At 37.9% G+C, this 24,106-nt stretch overlaps 1 protein-coding gene across 5 annotated transcripts in view; it reads right to left on the bottom strand.

The window, feature by feature from the left end:
- Nucleotides 1-12,732: 12,732 nt before the first annotated feature.
- HECW2 (HECT, C2 and WW domain containing E3 ubiquitin protein ligase 2) overlaps nt 12,733-24,106 on the bottom strand; it is a 357,760-nt gene continuing 346,386 nt past the window's right edge. For 4 of the 5 annotated variants that reach the window (XM_035007490.1, XM_035007491.1, XM_035007493.1 and 1 more), the window contains one exon: nt 12,733-15,114. In XM_035007490.1, coding sequence (XP_034863381.1) covers nt 15,003-15,114 — 112 coding nt within the window. In that variant the 3' untranslated portion in view covers nt 12,733-15,002. The remainder of the gene's footprint in view (nt 15,115-24,106) is intronic. The other variant, XM_035007494.1, reaches the window with a different exon arrangement.

The raw sequence follows: 24,106 nt of genomic DNA, 5'->3' as shown, positions 1-24,106 counted from the left end.
CTCTGAGACATTATAGGAGGCCCTACCATGGAGCAACTTTGGACAACAGGGAAGGAAACGAGGCTGTAATTTGTCAGGAGGGCCCAAAGTCAGGATGGCAAGCCGGGCTGAGCCCCGTGGCCATTTTGTCTGCAATCACATACAGCACGGGTGTCACCCCAAAACTTAGTGTTCCTGTGTTCCCAACTGGCTGAGCCATGCTCACTCCCCACTGCTGCCCTGGATCGCCTGGGCAGTTTGGGGTCGGGGGAATTAGGAAAATCAAGAATGATTTACCACCCAAAGTAATAGGAACCAAGAATTCCAAATCAATAGCTGAGGTTCACAGAAGATATTTAAGAGAAAGGAGTGTACCTGTTTTTAAAAGTTGACATTTCTGTTGTGAGATTACATAAGCACAAAGGATTAAAGTTTTTGTAGTGACATGACGGGAATGTTTTAACTAAAGCATGATCATAATTTTTCATGCAAGATGCTACGTATATGCATTTTATTTAATTATTGAACATAACCTTGAAATAGTCTTTATTATTATTTCTCAGATGAGGAAACTCAGATTCAGAGAAGTTAAGTGACCTGCTTGAGGTCATACAGTTAGAAGTGGAGACAGAGTTTGAACTCAGACAACAAATCCCATGGCCTTTTCAGTATACTGCACTACACCCTAAGCAGTAGGTTACCTGTTCTCATTTCTTATTTCCCAAATGTCCTATCTCCATAACTCATTATACAAATGAGTTTGTATTACTGTAGTGGAAAGCTACTTATCTGGTAGTCTCACTTTTAAGAAACAGGAAGTATGCAAAAAAACTCTTCTGAGAAGCAGACTAGATGTTACAGCAGGCGTTCACATGTGAGAATATTCTCGTTGGCGTTGAGTATGTCTTTTATGTTTACTATGTAATTATTTTGGATGTTACAAGACTTCAATGATAGGATAGTGCAGGAGTTTTCCCTCTGATCTTCCAATGACTGCCTGTTTTTCTACTTTCAGTTCTCACTTTAGATGTTACATCCTCTGAGAGGCTTTCCCTGTCCATTGCGGCCCTGATCTTTATAGCACTTTTTGTCATAATTAATAATGATGGATTTATTTGTTTACTGCCTGTCTTCCTCACGAGATTGTAAATTCCCAAGGACAGGAACTGTGTCTGCTTTTTCACCAGTATTTCCCCAGCACCTATGGTGGTGCCCAGCACAAAGTAGCAACTCAGTAAGTATTGATTGGATGGATGGATAGATGGATGGATGGATGGATGGATGGATGGATGGATGGATGGACAGATGAGTGAATCATTCCCCGAAGAGTTTCCAAAGGAATCTGAGGAAATAGGTGATATGGTAATCTGTTCTAGGAGAGGCTGAGTTACTTTTTGGGTTAGGGTAGGTCAATCACCTTTCCCTAAAATAGGCCTGAGATTTGGTGCCTTCCTAAAGACAATACATAAGAACGGTGAGGCCAGTCAACCAGAACAGAAGGGGAAAGGAGAGTAAATATACTGAGAACTTACCAAATGCAAAGCAGTGTGTTAGATTCACATGATCTCATTTAACATAAAAAGCACTGCATCAGAAAGGCATTATCCCTATCCTACAAATGAAAAAAGTGAGAGTCATATTGGTGAAATTGCTAAAGGTCATTCAACCAATAAGTGGCAGAGCCAGGATATGGAGATAGATTTGTTATATTTCAAGACCATGTTTTGTTTTAATCAAATTAGATTTTAATTTTTTTGTTTTTATATTAGCCTATAACTTACATATAAGAATTGCTCATATTTTAAGTATATAGCTTGATAAAATCTAAATAGATATGCATCCTTGTAACCACCATCCAGATAAAAAAAATAGGACATTTTTAGCCCACCAGAGGTTCCTCTGTACTTCCTTTCAGTCAATATTCCCAAGTCTACCATTATTTTTGACTTCTGTCATGACAGGCTCCTGCTGCCCATTTTCAAGCCATATATATATATATATATATGGAATCCTATGATATGCCTTCTTTGGTATTGGGCTTTTGCCTGCAAGATTCATCCGTGTTGTTGCTTACAGTAGTAATTGATTCTTTTTCATCTTTGAGTTATATTCCAATGAATTAATATAATCACAATTTATTTATTCTAATGTTGATTGACATTTGCGTTATTTCCAATGTTATTAGAAAAGTGCTATGTATATTCTTGGATATGTGTTTTGGTGGACATAGGCACTCATTTCTATTGGGCATACACTCAGAAGTGAAATTGCTGGTCATAGCTATTCATATTTTTAGTTTTGATCAGTTTTGCCACTCTTTCAAAGTGGTTGCATCAATTTACACTCTTTATTAAATTTAAATTCTATTAATTAACATATAATATATTCAAAAGTTTCAGAGGTAGTGTTCAGTGATCATCAGTCGTATATAACACCCAGTGCTCATTACATCACGTGCCCTCCTTAATGCCCATCACCCAGTTACCCCATCTCCCTACCCGCCTCCCCTCCAGCAACCCTTAGTTTGTTTCCTATGATAGAGTCTCTTCTGGGGATGCCTGGTGGCTCAGTCAATTAAGCGGCTGCCTTCGGCTCAGGCCATGGTCCCGGGGTCCTGGGATCGAGTCCCACATCGGGCTCCTTGCTCGGCGGGGAGCCTGCTTCTCCCTCTGCCTCTGCCTCTTCCCCTGCTTGTGCTCTGTCTCTCTCTCTGACAAATAAATAAAATCTTTTAAAAAAAAAAAGAGTCTTCTGGTTTGTCTCCCTCTCTGATTTCATCAATTTACACTCTTAGCCGCAATGCAGAGAATTCCCATTGCTCCATATCCTTGCCAACTGTTATCATTGGTCCTTTTAATTTTAGCCACTCTGGTGGAGGAAGGCCATGTTTTTATAAACTATACCTTGGTGCCTTAACATGTGGTGCATGAGCCCTCAGAAAAGGAAAGACCAAGAGTTTGTTTCTGCTTCTTGGATGAAGCTGACATGATACTATTCCCAGGTCTCTAGTATCACACAAAAATGTGGCTCTCATATCTGGACACACAGTGGGTGAAGAAGCGGGGCCTCCTCAAAGGTTAGAACAGACTCTACAACTGGCTCATGAATGTGATTGAGACAAATGGACCCACTGAGAGAGAAATGGGTCACAACAAAGAGAAGAACTTCTAACCCTTTGGTCAGAGCAGCAGAGCAGTGAATAAGCCTCATCAAAACCAGTCCACCTTTTCAACCAGAGCAGGACTCTTTTAGGTAAGGAAGTGCCCACCCCATGTAGGAGGTCAGATATCAGAAAATGGCCCCCATAACTGTCATTTTTTGAGCCCTTTCTATTGCCAGCAATAGTGCTTCATACTTTATAGAATGCAGTAGTTAGGCCTGTTGGGTTGTAAATAACAGAATACAACCTAATTATTCATATAAATGAATTCATTTAAAAGAGAGTTCTTTATTCTGAGATTGTCCTTCCCTTTATGTGGGTGCTAAATTGTATTCCATTTCATATAATAATGGTAAGTATGGACGATAATTTGCTAGTTGTTATCAGTAAATGTTCCTTTTAATCCCATGCATTCCAATTGGATGGGGGCCAGTGGCATGGGCAGTGAAAAAATTCACCCAAGGCAGAACAAAGAGATAGAAGTTTATCAAATACACTGCAAGGGAGTAGCAGGCCAGACAGCAAAAGAGAGATTGTCTGCCACGTGGTGGTGATGAGGGGCTATAGTCACAGGGCAGAGTGAGGAAGTATGGGAACGTATGGAATTCTCCCTTTTTGGCAATCTTAGGAACTGTGCCTTGTTGAAAGTAGCCTGTTGGTCAGTTAGGGGCTACGGCTATTTCAATGTGGGTCGCTTAATGTGCCTGTTTGGTAGTCACTGTGGGCCCTTCTGCCTTGCTCAAACCTGTTGCCTAAAAGTGACCTCTACATAAAGTTCACAATCCTAAGCCATTCCCCTGCTCAACCAACCAAATATTGTCGGAAGGGTTGTGTATGGAACTGAATTTTATTGCCACATGACACTCCAGTGGGAAAGCTACTGCTTCACACCATTCTCTAAAACTTGGGTGCTTTCATCCTTTTATCCAAGAATAGCCCTCAGGTTCTCATCAAATCCTATTTATTAATGAATGTTAGGTAAGCCTGTATGATAGTGATACACTATTATTAACTAAAGTCCATACTTCATTCAGATTTCCTTAGTATTTACCTAATGTCCTTTTTCCATTGCACAATTCTATCCAGGTTACCACATTACATTTAGTCACTATGTCTCACCAAGCTCCTCTTGACCTTGGGTGTTTCTCTGTTTCTCAGACTTTTCTTGGTTTTGATGACCTTGACCTTGATCGTTTTGAGAAGTAGAGGTCAGGTATTTTGTGAGAGGCTCCTATACTGGAATTTGTCTTATGTTTTTCTCATGGTTAAACTGAGGTGGTGGGTTTGGGGAAGACCACAGAGGTAAGGTGCCATTTTTATCACATCATGTCAAGGGGACATACTACTTGAGACACATGACTTATGACTATTGATACTGACCTTGATCACCTGGCTGAGGTAGTGTTTGTCAGGTTTCCTCACTATAAAGTTACTCTTCTCCCCCACCTGCATTCTGTGATGTACTCTTTGGAGGGAGGTTATGATGAACATTCCTACATTTAAGGGTAGAGTCTTTACATAAATTATTTGGAATTCTTGTGCATGAAAGATTTGTCTCTTCTTTATTTATTAATTATTCATTTATCAGTATGGACTTATACTTATTTTACATTTTGTGTTGTAATTCAATAGTACTTTATTTTGTTGCTCAAATTGTTCTAGCTTTGGCCATTGGAGCCATTTCAGTTGGCTCCTGTATCCTTTTAACATACTCCCATCTTTGGGACTTTTTTTTTTTTAAAAAGTACTTTCCTACTTTCAAGCACTACATGGTGCTTATCTTGACTATTTCCTAGAATCAGTCATTTCTCCAAGGAATAGGGATATTTTTTAAAATATGTTTTATATCTTAACTAAGGGCCTTAGCTTAGGACAGGTCAAAGTCAGCTAGGAAATGTTAGTAGCGTGTGTGTACCAACCATCACCACACCCAAACTTTATGGCTGGTTGGAAAAACTCTGTACATGTACACCAGCCACAAAACTATTGGCATTCCTGCTTGGTTCCAAGATTCAGACAGCTTGTTATCTTCATTCCTCCTTAAACATTGTTATGAGTGATAGAACAGACAGGTTAATTGCAGACGAGAGAAAGCAAACCTAAACATTTTAGCTCCAAATCATCAGTAGTATTGTATGAGGAAGAGACTCCGATGATACAGACATTGCTTTTCAAACCAATGCATGCACACCCCAGGGTACACAATGTCGGTTCAGGGAATAGGCAAAATTAAAGTGGTATCTTACTGGATCATCAAATTCCTTCAATATTTAGGGGAGCAAGGAACCAGTTGTTATTAAAGCTAATAAGGGAAAATTCCTACTTTCAAATTAAAACCAAGTTTGATGATATATGAAAGTATTACTTAGAAATGAATGAAGCAACCAAGTAATTTTGTTTGGTAGGGCTGGCTTCCAGCTACATTTCCATATTTGGAGGATCCTCTATCATGGTCATTGGGCACTACATTTAAATTTTTTTGAAATGGTTTCTTAACTGAAACTGGAGTAATAGTAAATTATCAATAATTGGTGAGTAGTTCTTTAGTCAACAGTTAAAAACGGTTTGTTTTGTTGTTTTGGTCTGGGAAGCCAATCATTCCAGAATAGAATTGCCCCCAAGGGAAATGTATAGCTCCTCTCCATTCTCCCTCATTCCAACCTCAAAAAAGAAATGCTGATCTAGATTGGTCAGGTTCAGGAACTTGTTCTCTTTTGGGGATAAGGGGAGCTGCCCAGCCTCAGTCAGGTTTGACAATCTCATTTTCGGGCTTCCCCATTTTTCTGGACTCATCAGTAGTACTATTTCCATTAAGGGACTCCTTTGCCCTGAGAAGTCGTAGAGTGGGCAATCTGAACCAGCTCCAGAGTCATATATTATATATCCAGATTCATATATCAACATATTCTCTTACTTCTCTTTATTGGCTGGGTTTCTCTTCTTGGAACTTGCCTTTCCCTCTAAGTAAGATACAGAGAGTCAAGCTATGATTGTGGGTGTAGGAAGAAACAGGTGTAGGAAGCCTCTTGACCTCTTTCAGTCTCTTTAGAACTGACTCTACTTACTGCAAAAAGATGCCCTTCATATTGTTTTAATCCAATTAAAAGAGGACTTCATTTGACATTGGAGGAAAAGCCTCATAGTAATAAGAAACAGGTCTTTATTTGGGCTAGAATTTAGGATTTAACTTGGGGGTAGAAGCAGGGAGAGGGATGTGTTGGCAATGTCATGACAAAGTTCAAGAATTTGGATTTGGGATCCGTTTTCCAATGCCAACTGAATATCAACAAGACATGAATTATTATACTACTCCATTATTTTGTGTAGGAAGAGGTAGTATTTTATAAGATTATTATAAATTGTCAGAGAAATATATATCGTTCCAATGGTTTATGCTTTGGAAAACTGCTTGCTTTTCCTTTCTAAATGAACAATCAGCGACTAAAAATCTTTTGAGAGAACCTATAATAATGAAGACAATGAAATATGTGAAGCTGATTTCTATCAATGTGATCATTTTATCTTTTTCAGATGTTCTCATTTCAATTATTAACATTTCAATTATATTTCAATATTTACTCTGGTTGACAAACGTTATACTAGTCAACCTAGTACCTATAGAAAAGTCTATTTAGAAGGAAAAAAAGCCATTAATAGGTAAACATTTTTGATCAATAAAGTATGTAGAAAAAAACCTTCCCCCCTCCTTGATAAAGAGGTTAAATGCTTTCTAGTTAAAGGATGAAATAAAAAACACCAAGAAAGACTTCACAGGAGCATTAGTAGGATGGTGGAAATTATGCATATTTAAAACATTCACCAACTAAATGAGTTTCAGGTTTTAATATAAGAATATAATGAAGGCAGATAAATATATCATAATAGAAGTACACTGAGGTCAAACGTTATAGAAGGAATAAAATGACACAAAAACCAGGAAGTCAGTGCCATGAATGAATCTCTTGCTCTTCCCTCTCAATAATGATGTCAAAGTAGTCATTTTAAAGGATGAGTCTCTCCTTTAACTGCTCTCATGGGGTATCTGAAATTTATTTCTAGTCTAAAATACAGAATGAAGAGTCTAATGGCACATCTGTTCCATGAAACCTTGACAAGAATACTCTTAACTCATATGAATTAACACAAGGTGGTTTTCGGAGACACTGGTAAGCAAGATCATTTTCAAGTACGTAATTGAGTGATTGTCTGCCCTCATATATAGCTGCCTTTCTCCTTCCCCTATCTCTTCCTGTTAACTACTTTTCTTAGTAATATTTTATGTATTTGGTCAATTCATTTACACTATCAATCAAGTATAAAAGATAATGATATTGATTAAATCAATGGTTCCAAACTGATTTGGAAGGCAAACTCAACTAATAGACATATTTGCCTTGATCCACTGAGTATTCAAAAAATCTAGACATATCACATAAAAATTTAGATTTCTAGGTTTCTCTTGATAAATCAGAAGATCTTTCAACACTGGACCTGAATTTTATGTGACTAGAGCTGGAGTAAAATATAAGAATGCTCCCTTTGGGTAAATCCCACCACTCTCTGTTGCTTACATTCAGCCAGGTTCATTCATGCAACACCTAGTTGGCCCCTACAAGCTTGTGCATATGTGACCCCTGGATGATACTAATGTGGGTGGTAGTGGTAGTGGTGGTATGCATATGTGTTTATGCAACAAGTACTCAACCAAGATGGCTTAACAAATAGTCTCAGCCCCTTATGACTTCTGTTAATTCATTTCCTCAACATTATTTGATGGGCTATCAAATACTAAAATATTCTTTTAGGGATAAACAAAATGGATTCCTAATTGTAAATATCATGGAAAGAGAACTTCTTGTATCCACAAAGCTGCGTGCTAATCCCATGAGACCTTTATTCACTTTGTTCTCTTTCCTCTTGAGTTTCTTTCTTTCCCAAATGTATCACAGAGAAGTAATAATCTATTTTTTTAAAGAAGATTTATTTTGGATTAAGTGATTTCATGATGCAACATGGTTTTAAACAAAAATAGAGATCAGTATGAAAATAAAACAAATTGTACACATTAAAATATCTTTCCCTCAAAGCATTTTGGAATCATAAAAAAATACAACACAAAAGTCAGGGGTTCAGGTGAGGATAAGAATACAAACTTTCCAGAAAACCAACATCTAGTCTACATTTCAGAATCCCAGGATCCATTGAATACCACCCACAAATCATTCCGAGGATGTCAACAATCTGCATTATTTGCTTTGGAAAAAAAACAGATGAAATTTAAATATAAGGTGAAATGGGAGCTGTATGGTCTTAATGCCAATACTAAATACCTCCCATTATTATTCTCTATTAAAAGTCACATCGAATGAATATGAAGCTTAACTCAACAAAAATAGAAACATAGCTCTTGACTGTGAATACCTGGTATAGTAGACACATGGGTGGAGTTGGTGAAAAGAAATGGAAAGGCTTAAAAAAATACATCACCTGTGCTCTACTGATATCTTAGAAATAAATATGGTTTTTTTTACAGAGCCTTAATATTAAAAAGTAAGCATTATTATAAAATTAGATTAATACTTTCAGTAAGAGGCAAGAGAGATGCATGTATTTTTATTTATTTTGGAATGCCTGCATCCCTATTATAAAAACATGTAATCTTATGCACTTTCCAATATATGAACAGCTTCAAATTTTACTTACGATATCATATAAAGAAAAATAGGTTGTAATAACAGCTTTTAGAGCATAGGGTCCTAAAAGAACATTCAGTTCTGTATGTTTCCTGGTTAATTCTTCCAAGGTATTTCTTAAACATTATCCATCCTTTTTTACAGAAGGTGTAGTAACCAGAAGTTTACTGATGGTTCCTTACCTGCATCAGTAATAGCTGATTCAGTTTGAATCACACAACATACCTATCAACATTCCTCAGGGTTGTAATATCCTAAAAGAAAATTAGAAAGATATCACCTGCCCAAGGCCACTGGACGTAAACATCACGTATGTAAATTTAATTTCTCTGTTTTTCCCAGAAACCCTACAACTAGGGCCTGCCAATGCTGCTGAACTGTGCCATTGTGAAAGCCAAATAAACTGCCTAGCGGATTAAATCTAAGCAAATGTGTTTTCAGTCTTGATTAGCTTCCCGAAAAATTGGAAACACTGATTAGCTTCTCCATTTGCAATTCAGCAACCTAATTCTCAAGTTTTTGCTTTCTGGATTAATAGGGAACATTTAAATAACCACTAAAGAAACCATGAAAATGGCCCAAAAGCTATTCTAATGTCAAAGAATGTCTGCTGAGAAACAAATTAAGCATCATAAATATGTCAAGCTACAGTTTTGTTTTTTTTTACTTATATAGAAAGTTCAATAATAACAACAGTAATTCTGAAGTTAAATAAAATCCATGACATAATGTAATGCTAAATTGTCAAATTTTCCTGATTCATCTATGGTTAGCTTTAATACTTTTAAATTCTGTTGTGCAATACAGAAGATGTTACCAACCTACCAAAGTTACATGACGAGGGTATTTCCCACCAGGGAGATTATCAAGCAGTAGCCTCACTAGGCAGCACGACATTCTTTTTTTCTTTTTTCTCCCAAAGTCAGAAACCAAATTGAAGCCCTAAGATGATCTTTCCAACTCTCTCTCTCTCTTTTTAAAGATTTTATTTATTTATTTGACAGAGAGAGACACAGTGAGAGAGGGAATACAAGCAGGGCGAGTGGGAGAGGGAGAAGCAGGCCTCCAGCTGAGCAGGGAGCCCGATGCGGGGCTCCATCCCAGGACCCTGGGATCATGACCTGAGCCGAAGGCAGATGCTTAATGACTGAGCCACCCAGGCGCCCCGATTTTTCCAACTCTTGTTTTAACTTTCCCTTTGCTAGGGTCCTGTCTTAACCATCCCTGCATTCCTTCTGGCCCAGATTGCTGTGATTAAGGGTAGCACACACATCCATTATATCCTTTGTGCCCACTCCTTGGAATGGAGCTACCACTCCTGAGTCTTGACAGTTGGTCAATAATTAGCATTACATTCCAGCAGGGGTGGGGGACACAACTGCTGGGCTTCTCTTTATGCTTTTTGCTTTTCTGCTTTTTGTTTCTATCACCCTTCTAGTGGACAACCATTGTCCTTAAGCCACAATTTAGAAAGCTTTAATGTCTCTGGCCTTCCTTTTTTTTTTTTTTTAAGATTTTTTTATTTATTTGCGAGAGAGAGAATGAGAGACAGAGAGCATGAGAGGGAGGAGGGTCAGAGGGAGAAGCAGACTGCCTGCTGAGCAGGGAGCCCGATGTGGGACTCGATCCCGGGACTCCGGGATCATGACCTGAGCCGAAGGCAGTTGCTTAACCAACTGAGCCACCCAGGCACCCCGTCTCTGGCCTTCCTTTGCTTCCATGTTAGATAAACAAATCTATCTGGAAAACAATCAAACTAGAAAGGTAACAGTTTTTGCACAATTAGAATCTGATAAAAGTGACATGCTCATTAATTTAAACTCAAGTTTTATGGAAGTAAGGTGTCTAAGATCTAGCGTGCTTTCACTCATCAACTAAAGCAGATAAGAGGGAATAGGGCCTGAGACTCAGGCCCAGTTTGGAGAGTGGGTCACATTCTTCTTTTGCATGTTTTTACTGTGCAGGGTTACAGATGTCTTTTAATAATGGTATATCATCATTTCACCTGCCTTGGGAATTTCTCCAATATAGTTAAGTTGGAAAGACTTTCAGGCTCTTTGTTGTAAGATGTTTGCCTTAGTTAGAAGTGGGCAAGTCATAAATACAATTTGTGCAGAAAGACAGACAAAAATTGAGTGAATGTGAAGATGACAGAGAGGAAAAGAGGACCTGCAGGGGTTCCTTCATCCACATCACTGGAACCTAGCTACCAGAGCTTCTAGATCCATCCTTTTATTTTTATTAAAAAATAAAATAAGGTTTCTGATTAAAGCAGGTTTTCTTCCCCATTATCTTGCTTCCAAGTAATATCTGAGAAAACTAAACTACTATACTGTAGAAATCCACCAAATGCCATCAAATTTTGCATTGTTTTAAATTTCTCGTAACAAGTAGTAAAATGCAAGTATTAAGCCTATGAGGAGTTTTTCCACGAATATACTAATTGCTTCCATGGGATTTTCAGAAGGTGACACACTTTAAGAGTGTCTGAAGAAATGAGAATTTGGGCAAATGCAGCATCTTGCAAAATTCACTGATAGTGGAATATGTTTGTAGAAACATTAGTCTCCACATTTCTTGGAATGAAACCTAGAATTGTAACCATGAAGTGCTGAAATGGGTCTTACAAGCCATCCATGAAAAGCAGCCTCAACCCAGCTGGGATTGATACCTTCTACCCCACAGAAGCATGCGAGCAGCAAAAGACAAGATGACGCACGGGAAAGCACTTTGAAACTCTAAAGCGCCGCACACACACATTCTACCGTAACTGTTAATCATTTTGAATGTAGTTTCAGTACTTCTGATTGTTAATGCAGGGGAAACAGATTTTCCTTCATTGATTACAGAATGTCTACTAAATTATAAACACAACATATGCTAGAAGAATGTGACCACACTTCTTCAGCCAAAATCCATTCATTTTTATGCACAAAAGAAACGTCCTGACCCCAGAAGTGGGTTGCGCTTGAGGACTGGGATTTTTCCCACTGAAAACCAAAAGTACATTCAGTGCAGATGAAAGGAAACAGGGAAAGTACTGGATTTAATTTGGGCATTTCTCTGATAATTTGAGGATCCTTGAGCTGCTCCTTCATGGTTCGGCTCCCCATCTGCGCACTTTAAGCCCTCGTGTGTGAATGTGCCCTGGGCCTCCCCCAGTGTTGACACACTATCACGTGCCATTAGTTGCCAAGAGAAAGAGCATTTATGTGATTTTTGTTTTTAGCCACAGTATCTCCCACGTATGAAGCCTTCAGTGGGTTTCCCAAATGGAATAAGCCGTTCTCTCCCCATTCCTTAATTGTAGAACATACCAAATTTTATTAAAAATAGTTTTTTTAAACCTTAGTGTCTACTCCTCTAGACTGTGAGTTTCTCAAGGGTATATTTTGAATCTTGTGGCTCATCATCAAACACAGTGGTTGGCACAGAGTGAAGGCTGATGGTTTGCCTCTGGCTTCATCTAGGAGACGTTCTGCATACATACACGATGCATCATGACTGTCTTTTATAGAAGACAGTATAGTATAAGCATCACTCATGAATTTCTTAAAGAAAACGAGACCACACAGCCAGGTCATCTAGGCTCAGAGTCCAGAAGAAAATATTTATGGGTATTTCTATTTGTAGAGGATATTAAAGTCTAATTTATTCTGTGGAAATGTTATTTAATGTTTTTATAGTTACTATTGGACTTTTTTGTTTACTAATGATCACTTATCATGGTGTTCTGATATGTTAAGTACATCTTTGGTAATTCCCAATTCTGAGAACAATAGCAACAGTGGATGATTATACTATTATTTGGGAAGAAGTTAGATGCCTTAACAAGAAATACATTTGTTAGGATTAATTAAAGAGATGCATTTTATTTCAAACCTCTTTTACCTAATAATGTGGAATGTGATAACAAAGTGTCACAAACCAAAATGAAAGCTAACATGGTCTATTTTTGAAAGAAATGTGTAACCTTTCATACCAGCTGCTTAGAGAATGCCAGCTCTGAACCATCTTATATACAATCAAAGATGTGGGTTTTTTTTAAGTATGTTCTACTATTTTTCCTTATAATGAAAAAAATACAAACAAGTAAAAATAGTTTGCAAAATTAAATATATACTTATATTCATGATCAATAAGTACAAACTAACATTTCCAATGAAAACTTTTTTCTCTTCCCTTTTTCTCTGGTCCAATTATAGTACACAGATAAATCTTCCTTTCTTATCTCCAGATTTCAGTAACCTTTTTTGGGGAACGTTTCCCCATGCTATAGTACCTGCCTTTAGTTCAGGAATGCAACATGAGTGGTATTTCTCTTGAGGGTCTCAACAGTAAACATAGCTTAACCAACAGGAGAGCAATTAGTTCTTATAAACCACCTGTGAAAACCATGCATGTGACCCTATAAAATACAAGATTGCCAACATCCCATAATAGGAATTCCATGGCTACTTATAATTCTCAAAGAGGTGTTTGGGCAACACCTGTAAAATCACAGGCTGGCAAACCAAATGCTAATCCAGTGCTTTTATTATCCATGATTTAACTTCACTCTATTGAAGAACTCACTCCGATTAGTTACGGCCATAAGTCAAGAAAAAAACAATGATGTGGAGTAACCCCAAAAGCAATAAAAATGAAGAACATCCTCTGATAAAACTATGCAGAAATAACATTAGTGATATCATGCAGTTTCTGAGATACCATAGAAAAATTGTTTCTTAATATTGATAAGAAAATTATGCATCAGTGAAAATGCAGGCTTAGAAATATAGTACTGAGAGTTTCAATTTGTGATGTCTTCACCAACGAGGGAAAGTGGAATTCTTATTACTAAAGAGAGCTGATCTCTTGGGTGTTGCTGATGGTTCCCTAAATGAGCTTAGTGTTTAATGATGCTGTACAAATAAAAAGCAGTGGGGGAAATACGAAATATCTGTATTAAATGCCATCCTGTAAAGTATTTGATGGATGGAAGAAGTCTAATGCATTTTAAATAAATGCACATCATACTATCACATATAGTGAGTCTTAAAAAATTATTACTTAGATGCACAGTCCTTGTAGTGGTAGACATGGCACTGTGAAGGAAGTCTGATTTAGAAGCTATTTTCTATTATACTTGTCCAGTGATGGAGTTGCTGTTAGTCATATTGTAATGTCCCTTCAACTTTGGTACATTCAGTGCAAAATGTTTCGGGGAATTTTTTTTGTACCTTTATAAAAATAAAAGGCCCTTTTGTTCCCTTGAGAGTGCTTAAAAGGATACATACTAGCATGATGCCCGAGTAAGCATGGAACATGGAAATGGAACAGGTGACACACAGTAGGACAGGTAGGTTCTTATATACAGCTTAAAGAACATAAATATAATGAACCTATGACAAATAAAACAGAACTCACTGTGTATTTTTTCCTGATATGCTGTGATTAATTGCTAGTTATTTTTAAATTGTTTTCATGCATTATAAAGCATAAAATCTGTCATTAGTTACTCATTGTATAACAGTTTGTCTTCAGCCATAGTTACACACTTTGCATATACATTGCCACAGACCACCTTATTGCAGATCTTTAAAGTTACCTCATGTTGACTGGCTTTCACTTTCACTTGCGTCCCATGAAAGCTGAAACCTACGGTGCACACCATGCAGGCACTCATAAGCAAGAAAATGAACATTCTGCTATAACTTAGGGCTTCAGTGAATGTACTTTCAGGAGACATATTGGTTTTTATTATATTATTTAACCTGCGCTAATTTGGAGATTGGGCCAAGTGCTGCCAGTTTGGCTGGATCCACGTTCAGGGGTAAGTTTCAAGATTCTCCTGAGTCCCTAAAAGTGACTGTGGAACTGATCGTGTACAGGTTCATCTTTGTCTTGGAACATAACACAAATGGAAAAAAGTTTGGCAGTCAACAACTGTTGATTGAAAGACTGTTGGGTTGTTCCCTGGGCATCAAGCTCACCCCAATCCTTCCAAGAGGACTCATCACCACTATCCGGTCCCCAAATGTGACAGAGTGTGTGTTCCTGGAAAATCAGAGCATTCAGCTTTACTCTAATGGAAGTGTACTCTTCAAACTTCCAATGGTCAGCCATTCTTCGAGAGGGCAGCTTTTGAAATTGCCTGTCCATACGGAGCCCGATCTCACTTTTCCAGGTCACTCAAGTCCAAAAGTGCTGGTCTCTTCCACTGCTGTCAAGAGTTTTTCATAAAGCATGGAGAAGGATGGGTACGGGGGGAGATCCAGACGGTTGAAACAAGTGTGAGCTCTGCAAACAGAAGCAACAGTACATAGATTAGAATGCTTTGAGTGAAAGGAGATTGTTAGGTGTGTGTGCTCATGCTTGTCTTTCATATTAGGATTGGCTTGTGGCCAATTTTCACACTTTTTTGGGGAGAATCTTTGAAAATATTTGAATTTCCAAAGAGAAATAGGATATTTAAAAAAATATTTTCTTTATGTTTTCACAACCATTTAAAATCCACATTACATACATATTAATATTACTATTTGTTTAGTTGTTGAAGAATTGCAAGACAAGTTGTTCAGTTGTCGAAGAATTGCAAAGACAAGTTTGGTTTTTTTGTATCTCTTTTGATGTTAGATTTTTTTTAAGTTTTTATTTGAATTCCAGTTAGTTAACATACAGTGTAATATCAGTTTCAGGTGTACCACTTAGTGATTCAACACTTACATAGATATGAGTATCAGTTCTTGCAAAGTGATTCATTTTCAGAGTTTGCATTTGTCTGGGTGTCTCAGAAAATCTACAGTTTTACATTTTTTCATTTTGTTGGGCAGGGAAGAGCACTGAGTGTCTCTGAGGACCCGCCTCATGTGTTAGAGTCTCGGGGAAATTCCCTGGCTGGATTTTCCTGTCGAGGTCAGTAGACCATTGTTACTTCTTTCAGTCCTGTGCTATAATCTGTTTTCTCCTAACTCACAGTACAAAATAATGTCCATTTAAATCATCACATTAAGCATTCTTTTTTAGAAATGCCTCCCCTTTGCCAAGATAGGAAAAAAATGTTTTCCTGTTATTTGCACCTGAATCACAATAAGAAATAGACAGTTTCCAAAATAGTACATCTTATCAGGAAACAAATCTGCACTTTTGACATGGAATAGGAAGCACTTTACTCTGAATGTACAACAGCTTGTTTGTGAAAGCTAAACAACTTTGACTAAAAAAAAAAAAAAAAAATGCTCCTGGATTAATATGGAATTTTAGGAGCTATGATTATTGATGGGCTATTTTTACAAAGTCACATGTTTAAATTTTCATTCTTATAAATCACTCTAACACTTAGGAAGTAAATATAATTATATTCCTACATGCAGTATAGTGCAGTGGAAAGATCAGAAGTTTGGAGTTGGACAGACCTGGGTTTGAATTCTAGCTCTACCAGCAAGCTGCATGATTTGGAGTTATTAAAACTCTCTGAGACTCTGTTTTCTCACCTATAAAATGAGAATCATATCATTTGTCTCAGAAGGATACAAGGATTAAATCAAATAACAAAAGCATTTTTTTTTTTTTTAAAGCATGCTTAGTATAACGCCTGGTTCACACTCTTTGACGAAGTAATAAGAGATGTATTGTTAGCTACATTTCATTACCATTAAAAAGATTTGCTCTAGATGCCTTCATTCAATTGCCAAAAGATATCATGACTCGTGGAAATGATGAGATAACAAAGAGATAATAAAGCAGGTGTGTGGCCACACGCCTTATCCGATCAGGCATGCAAAGGGGCTCAATTATAAGAATATCAGTTTTAGGACACAGATAGTACGGGCTCAGAGCTTGTGACTCTTGTTATTACAAACGCTAGGATATATTGGGGGGAAGTTATCTAATTACTCTTTGCAGCCAAACACATTTTTAATATAATAAATTATTTCAGATTGCATTTGATATAATTCTTAATATAATTCTTGTGATATCTTCCTTACACTGGAACCTCAACTTGGAAGCCTCAAGGAAGAAGTTAACTTTTTTAAAAACTGAACTAGCATACTAAGAGTCCCAGGAATGATTTAAAATCTATCTTTTGTATAGAATTTTTTAAAAGAAATATAGAATTATTAAATGAAGACTTTATCTCTGTTCTAGGGAAACAGGAAGAAGGAAAGAAGTAAAATATGTTTTGAATATAATTATATTCCAGACTTTGTGTGCTAGACACATAATAGTCATTATCCCATTAGACTAAAAGATGATACTCCTTTAAATAAAATTTAAAATGTTTCATTTCTTTGGTTACCAACACAGCTGAGCATCTTTCTCCAAGTCACCTTGCTTGTAACATTTCCTATTTTGTGACCTACATGTTCATCTCCTTGGCCTGTTTATCTTTTCAAGTTTTTTTCAAATTGTGATAAAATACACATCACATAAAATTGATAGACATTTAGCCATTTTTAAATGCACAGTTCTGTAGCAGTTAAGTACACTGACAGTGTTTTGCAACCATCACTACCACCCATCTCTGAAACTTTTAAATCTTTCCAGACTGAAACTCTGTACCCATTGAACACTAACTCCCATCCTCTCCCATCCCGGCAACCACAGTTCTATTTTCTGTGAATTTGACTATAGTAGGTACCTCAGGTATGTGGAATCATACAATATTTGTCCTTTGTGACTGGCTTATTTTACCTAGCATAATGTTTTCCAGGTCCATGTTATAACATGGGTTAGAATTTCCTTTCTTTTTAAGGTTGAACAATATTCCATTGTAGGTATATACCGCATTTTGTTAATCCATTCGTCCATCGATGGACACTTGGGTTGTTTCCATCTTTTGGCTATTATAAAAAAATCTTATGTATATTGGTGTACAAATATCCATTCAAGTCCCTGTTTTCAATTCTTTTATGTATATACCCAGAAGTGGAAATGCTGGATCATGTAGCAATTCTATTGTAAATCTTTTAAGGAGCTGTCATACCGTTTTCCATAGTAGCTGTATCATTCTACATTCCTATCAGCAGTGCACAAGGGTTCCAATTTGTCTACTTCCTCATCAATACTTGTTATTACTATTATTATTTTTATAATAGCCATCCTATGAGTGTGAAGTCCATTTGTCATTTAAAGCTTCAGGATTTCTTATTGATTTGTATAAAAACTACAAAATAAAGAGATTAACTCTTTTTTAAAATTTTATTTTATTATGTTATGTTAATCACCATACATTACATCATTAGTTTTTGATGTAGTGTTACATGATTCATTGTTTGTGTATAACACCCAGTGCTCCATGCAGTACATGCCCTCTTTAATACCCATCACCAGGCTAACCCATCCCCCCATCCCCCTCCCCTCTAGAACCCTCAGGTTGTTTCTCAGAGTCCATAGTCTCTCATGGTTCGTAAGAGATTAACTCTTGCATTATCTCCTGCTAATCTCTTTCAGCCTGTTCACTTTTTAATTTAGTTATGCATTTTATTTACAGAACAATATTAATCTGATACATTGTCATTCTATCTTCAGTGTGTTGATAAGAAATGTGTTGAAAAGGCGATCACTATTGCTTACACCTAGTAGGAGGTTTTGTTGTCTATGCTTTTCTTGGTAGTGTTGGTGTATCAAAAATTGTTATTTATAGGTTGACTTTGGGGACAACTCTTCTTAAAAGAGTAATCCATAGTTGTAATCTTGAATAAATATGAGTGAACTCATTTTCATGAATTGAGTCATACTGGGTGGACTGGGAAATAAAAATAATTCAGGATGACCCATTCTCTAGATAAGCAATAATCCCTAATTAATGTTTTAGTTGCTTAGGACAGGACAGGACACAATTTATCTATCACACTCTTGTTAAGCCTGTTCCTTCCCTCTTGACAACCAAATACTTTCCCTTAACTGAAGGCTATTTTTAGCTAATTAAGAATTAACAAAACAGTCACATACATGGGAATGAGAATTCATTCAATGTTTCAAGTCCCCAATTAAGTTCTTGCACATACTCAGTTGTAGAATTTTAATTCATTGTGGTTTTGTGGTAGGCAGAATAGTAAGATGACCCACCATGACCCATGCCTTTGTATAAGCCCCATCTCTTGAGTGTGAGTGGGACCTGTAACTCACTTATAACCCATGGAGTATGGCAAAGGTGAAGGCATATTTCAGATGTAACTAAAGCTAATCAGTTGATTTTAAGTTAAACAAAAGGGTGATGATCCTGAGTTGGCCTGATCTAATTAGGTAAGACCTTTAAAAAAGCATCGGGGAGGTCAGAGACTCTCACTGTTGCTGGATTTGAAGTAACCTGCCATGAATTCTATAGCTACAATTCTGCCAACATCCTAAAAGAGCTTTGAAACAGAACTTGGCGAAGAAGGTCCTTCGCCACTTGAGCCTCCAGGTGAGAATGCAGTCCAGCTGATACCTTGATTTCAGTCTTGTGAGATGCTGAGCAAAAGACCCAGCTACGCCATGGGTGGACTCCTGATCCACAGAAACAGTGATATAATTGTGTTTTAAGCTACTAAGTTTGTGGTCATTTGTTATGCAACAATAGAAAATCACTATAGGTCTCAAGATAGTAGAATTAGTCCAAGAAAAGGAGGTAAGTGTGATGAATGTAATACAGTAGAATCACCCCATCAGGGACAGGTAATGGGCCACAGCTGGGAGCGAACAGCTGTCCTCTCATTCTCCCAGGCTCCTGAGCAGAGAAACAGGAACTCTGCGTGTCTCTCTGCAGTTTCTATAGCATCTTACCCAGTAAATCCTTAAGCCTGAGTACTCTTTTCTCTAAAGACTCAGATCTCAACACAAAGGGAAGGACTGGACAAACTTTTTTGATCCTCTTGAGTCATAAGACACAATCACCATTACTGATCCATAATCTAAGATAATTACTGCCTCCTAAATTATATCTAGTTGTATAACATTTGGTTACGATAACCGAACTCTTCCTCTGAATAAACTTAACAGCTTCTCTAGAAAATGTTTCATGAGGATGGAGAAAGAATATATTGTGGAGGGGAAAACTACAGAAAGATTAAGTGGTTTTCCCAAGGTCAAAGTTGAGTCAGTGGCCAAATCAAAAATAGGATCCCAACCTAGGGGAAGTCCAACATTAAACCGAAAGCAGGAAGACTAATGCTCATTGGCTCTGTTCTTTCAGTTCTTTTTGGAAGTCTGAGTGTTAATTTCATCCTACTCCTGACTGACCTGCTAGCCCTAACATCCTACTAGATATTCTGAGGACAGGGATTAGCAAAATAAAGCTTCAAATATTTTTTAAATGAATGACTCAAACAGTGTGCAGTAGCTCTGGGGAAAATAGTCTGGATTAGGTCAGTGTCAGTCCAGAAAACCCTGGGAGATACCGGGGGATTTTTAGGCTTAGCTCAAACCATTCAGTTCTATCTCCGGCTCACCAGAAAGCAGAGAAACTCTTGAGGAACACGGAGTGCAACAGAATCACCCTAGAAGCTTGTTTACAATGGAGATTTTTGGCTGTACCCCCTGAGATTCTAATTCAGAAAATCTGAGCGTGGGCCTAAGGATCTGTATTTTAACAATTACTACAAATGAGTCAGATTCAGGTTGTCTCCACTATTGGAGACATCAAGTGGATGAGAAACAAGATATCTACATTGGCTATCTACACCAGCATTTTGTATGCTTGCAAAAATTTCAAAACTCCTTATAAACAAGACAGCATTGCTAATAAGGAAATTGAGGAATAGTGTGGTTAAATAAGTTGCCCAATATTTACCATCAACCTGCAGTATGAGCCAAGAACAGGAAAAAAAAAAAAAAGCAAAACACAATCCTCTGAGGCTTTTCACACCCCCTCTCCCACCCCATTCCATGTCCTAAGAAAACTCTAGCAGAAAATAACAGGAGGGCCCTTGGACTGTGTTGATATTGGCAGCAAAAGCACATCCAGTTATTCAGTCTCAATAAAAGGACATTTTTCAAATCTTTCAAAGCCAGCTACACTAAGGCTATAATGAGTTTACCTCATTTTAATCTTTGCAGCCAGAACCACTCGAGGAGGGCAGGTCTGAACCCATCTTTGGGAAATCATACTGGCATCAATATAAAGAAAATTTAAAGCCCTCCAGACATCTGGTCTGACTTAATCTCTTGGTGCTTTCTGTATTCTTCAAATGTTAACCAGGAGGCCACATGCTTACCCTCTCTTCTTTCCTATACATAGACAAATCAATTATCCAAATCCAGTGAGCCAGAAGTATCACAATTACATCTAAATCTTCACAATCAGTTAAATGATTAAGGAATCTCTCTCTCTCTCTACTTATTTATTAATTTAGTCACCATTTTCCCAGAACTGATTTTTGGTAGCTTATAAGGACTCAAAATATAAGACAAATAAGAAATTACAATCAGGATTTTATTTTTTTATTTTTTATTTTTTAAAGATTTTATTTATTTGAGAGAGAGAATGAGAGACAGAGAGAGCATGAGAGGGGGGAGGGTCAGGGGGAGAAGCAGACTCCCCGCTGAGCAGGGAGCCCGATGTGGGACTCGATCCCAGGACTCCAGGATCATGACCTGAGCCGAAGGCAGTCGCTTAACCGACTGAGCCACCCAGGCGCCCCTACAATCAGGATTTTAAATTAAGAGAGAAAACAAGGGCTAGAGAGAGGGCGAAAGAAGGAGAAAACCATGGACCTCATTTTATGTAGTAGATGTAGTCCTAGAAATAAAATGTATTTTAATCTATCTAAAATGAATTTCAATTTTTATTTGCATTATGATTTAGAAAGTGCTTTATCAATACTCTCTTTTTTCAGTTGGCAGTGGTGCCTAATCCTTCAGATTCCAGTTTCCTTACCCCTCTTCCCACCTCCTCATCATGTAATTAATAAATCAAAAACAAATACAAGCATTCTGGAAAATTCCTAAGGACTCTTGGAAGAGATCGCTTTTTAATGTCAGGATTTCTTTGGAAATGGGAGTAGTCCTGATCTAAATTACCTGTCACGTCCACATTTTGCCTGTGTGAGAGAGTGTCCACAGGCTTTTCCCTCAGGGAAGCAGGGGCGGCAGTTCTAGTGGTCAGGGCTGCTGGCGGCAGGGGCCAGAGTCAGCTTGGAGCTGGGCTGTGCAGTAGGCAAAGGGGGGCTTCCTCTGGGCTCTCCAGGGCCTCTGATTTGGGGGTCCAATGACTCTTCAGGCAGCACCCAAGCCTGTTCACCTGTAGAACCTCTTGCACTATTTCTCCCCTTGAAGATGCCATATTTTGAAAGCTTGTCTTTCCCATACAAAGTGCTTTGACAAAAATTAATTTGTAAATTTGCACATTTCACTTATTCCTTCATTCATTTATAAACACTTACTGAGCCATTGAGCTGTCCCCTGGCAGATGAGGAAGAAAAGTCTGGCCTCTGTCCATGAGGACAGTTTACACTCTGGCATCAAAATATGCAAGCAAATGGTCTCCCCTAAAGCTTGTGCAGTCTGTATTCTGTACTAGGGGATCTGACTGGGTTGAATGGGCACTGAAATCCAGCCTACCTTTGGCTCTGCTCACCAAACCCTGAGCCCTAACTCAGGGCTGCATTTCTCTATAAGACTACAAGACACCTTTGTCTGATTAATCCAAAAGATCCATGTGAGTGGCCTTGTACACAAACAATTTTAATACACTGAGTTATAAGTCTGCTCAGCAGAGTCAGGAAAGGCTTTAAGTGGATACTATTCGTGCCAAGACTTGAAGGATCTGTAGGTGTGTAGGGTTTTTCTGGATAAATAACAAGGAGAAGGATGTTCCTAGCAGACTGCCTGGAAGTATGGGGAAACACTGCATCATCAGGAAACTTGAGAAGTAAAAAGTACTTGAGTGACAGTAGTCAAGGCTGGACCATAAGCCAGTTGGGGAGGGAAGACCACATCACCAAGTGAGGTGTGTTCATACAAAGACCTTTTCCATTTACTCCATAGATGAAAGGTAGCTAGTGACTAGGTATGGGAGTCATATGGCAGAGGTACCATTAAACAAAGCAGGGAATATATGAAATGGGTGGGGGATACATGATGAATTCAGAGTTTGTAATCAGCATGAGAAATTCAAAGTTACCAATCACAAAGAAAGATAAAATTCAATTAAAGTAATCCAGTGATTGTTTTGTTAGCCTAGATAGATTTAGAAATACAAATAAAGGTAAAACTTCCATTAGGATTTTTAAAACATTCATAATTTCTCTAATATCCCTATTAATATCTTCTTAGACCAGCAGGACTTCCTGCTAAGACTAGTTCACAAATATTTGTGTAACCCGTGGTGGTACAGAATTCCTCACCAGGGATTCAGTAAATGTGAGTCAAGGGAAGGGAATTCTGGCCTTTACTATCCGCACTCCTCAACTGTCATATACCCTTTTGTGGCCAGTGATGTTGGTTATCTGTTCATTTAAGTACCTATTACTTCCATCTCTGTTAAGATCCACATGGACAGAGATCAATTTATATCTACCACAAGGTTTTGCACATACTAATGCATGAGTATCGAAAGGCTTTTTTAGAGGAATCCTATCTACTAACTAACTAATGTCTTATTCCTATTTCAATAGGTCACCTTGGTTAAAATGTAGCTGGATCTATAAATACAGTGTGGAATGTCCCCATAGTGGGAATTCCTGCATCTAGGGATAACCAGCAGAAGAAACTCTTCAAAATATGCATTATGAGCAGGTAACTTCTTTGCCTGTGGCTGGCTCTGGGAAAAGATGAAGAAGACATCCTTGTCAAATGTGGGAATTTAAACCCCATAGAAGAAAACTCAGTAAGGAACAGTTCCAGAATGAAAACTCTTGGAAGTCCAAACAAAAATATAACTATCCTGGGTGGATATAACACATTTCTTGCACACCTAAAGGCGGTAAAATACCATGCCAGCTCTGAAGGCTTGGTATTAGGAACAATAGTAATAATGGCTGAATTTATTGAATGATGTGTTAGGCCTCATTTTAAGCACTCTGCCTGTGTTATCTGAGTTCATTCTCAAGACAGCTTTGTACTGTAATTACTCGTATTTTCTTCAATTGCCCCGATGAAGATACAGAGATATAAAAGTGATTTTGGTATGTCTTGTCTGGAGTGGTCCACAGTCATAACCCAAGTTTAAGAATTCCCTAAGAACGGGGCGCCTGGGTGGCTCAGTCATTAAGCGTCTGCCTTCAGCTCAGGTCATTGATCCCAGGGTCCTGGGATCGAGTCCTGCATCGGGCTCCCTGCTCAGTGGGAGTCTGCTTCTCCCTCTCCTCCC

The sequence above is a fragment of the Mirounga leonina genome, unplaced genomic scaffold, assembly GCF_011800145.1.
Source record: "Mirounga leonina isolate KUSES-001 unplaced genomic scaffold, KU_Mleo_1.0 Mir_151, whole genome shotgun sequence".
In the NCBI taxonomy this organism is placed as follows: Eukaryota; Metazoa; Chordata; class Mammalia; order Carnivora; family Phocidae; genus Mirounga; species Mirounga leonina.
The sequence above is the reverse complement of the archived record's forward strand: the minus strand, read 5'-3'. Positions and strand labels throughout refer to the sequence as shown.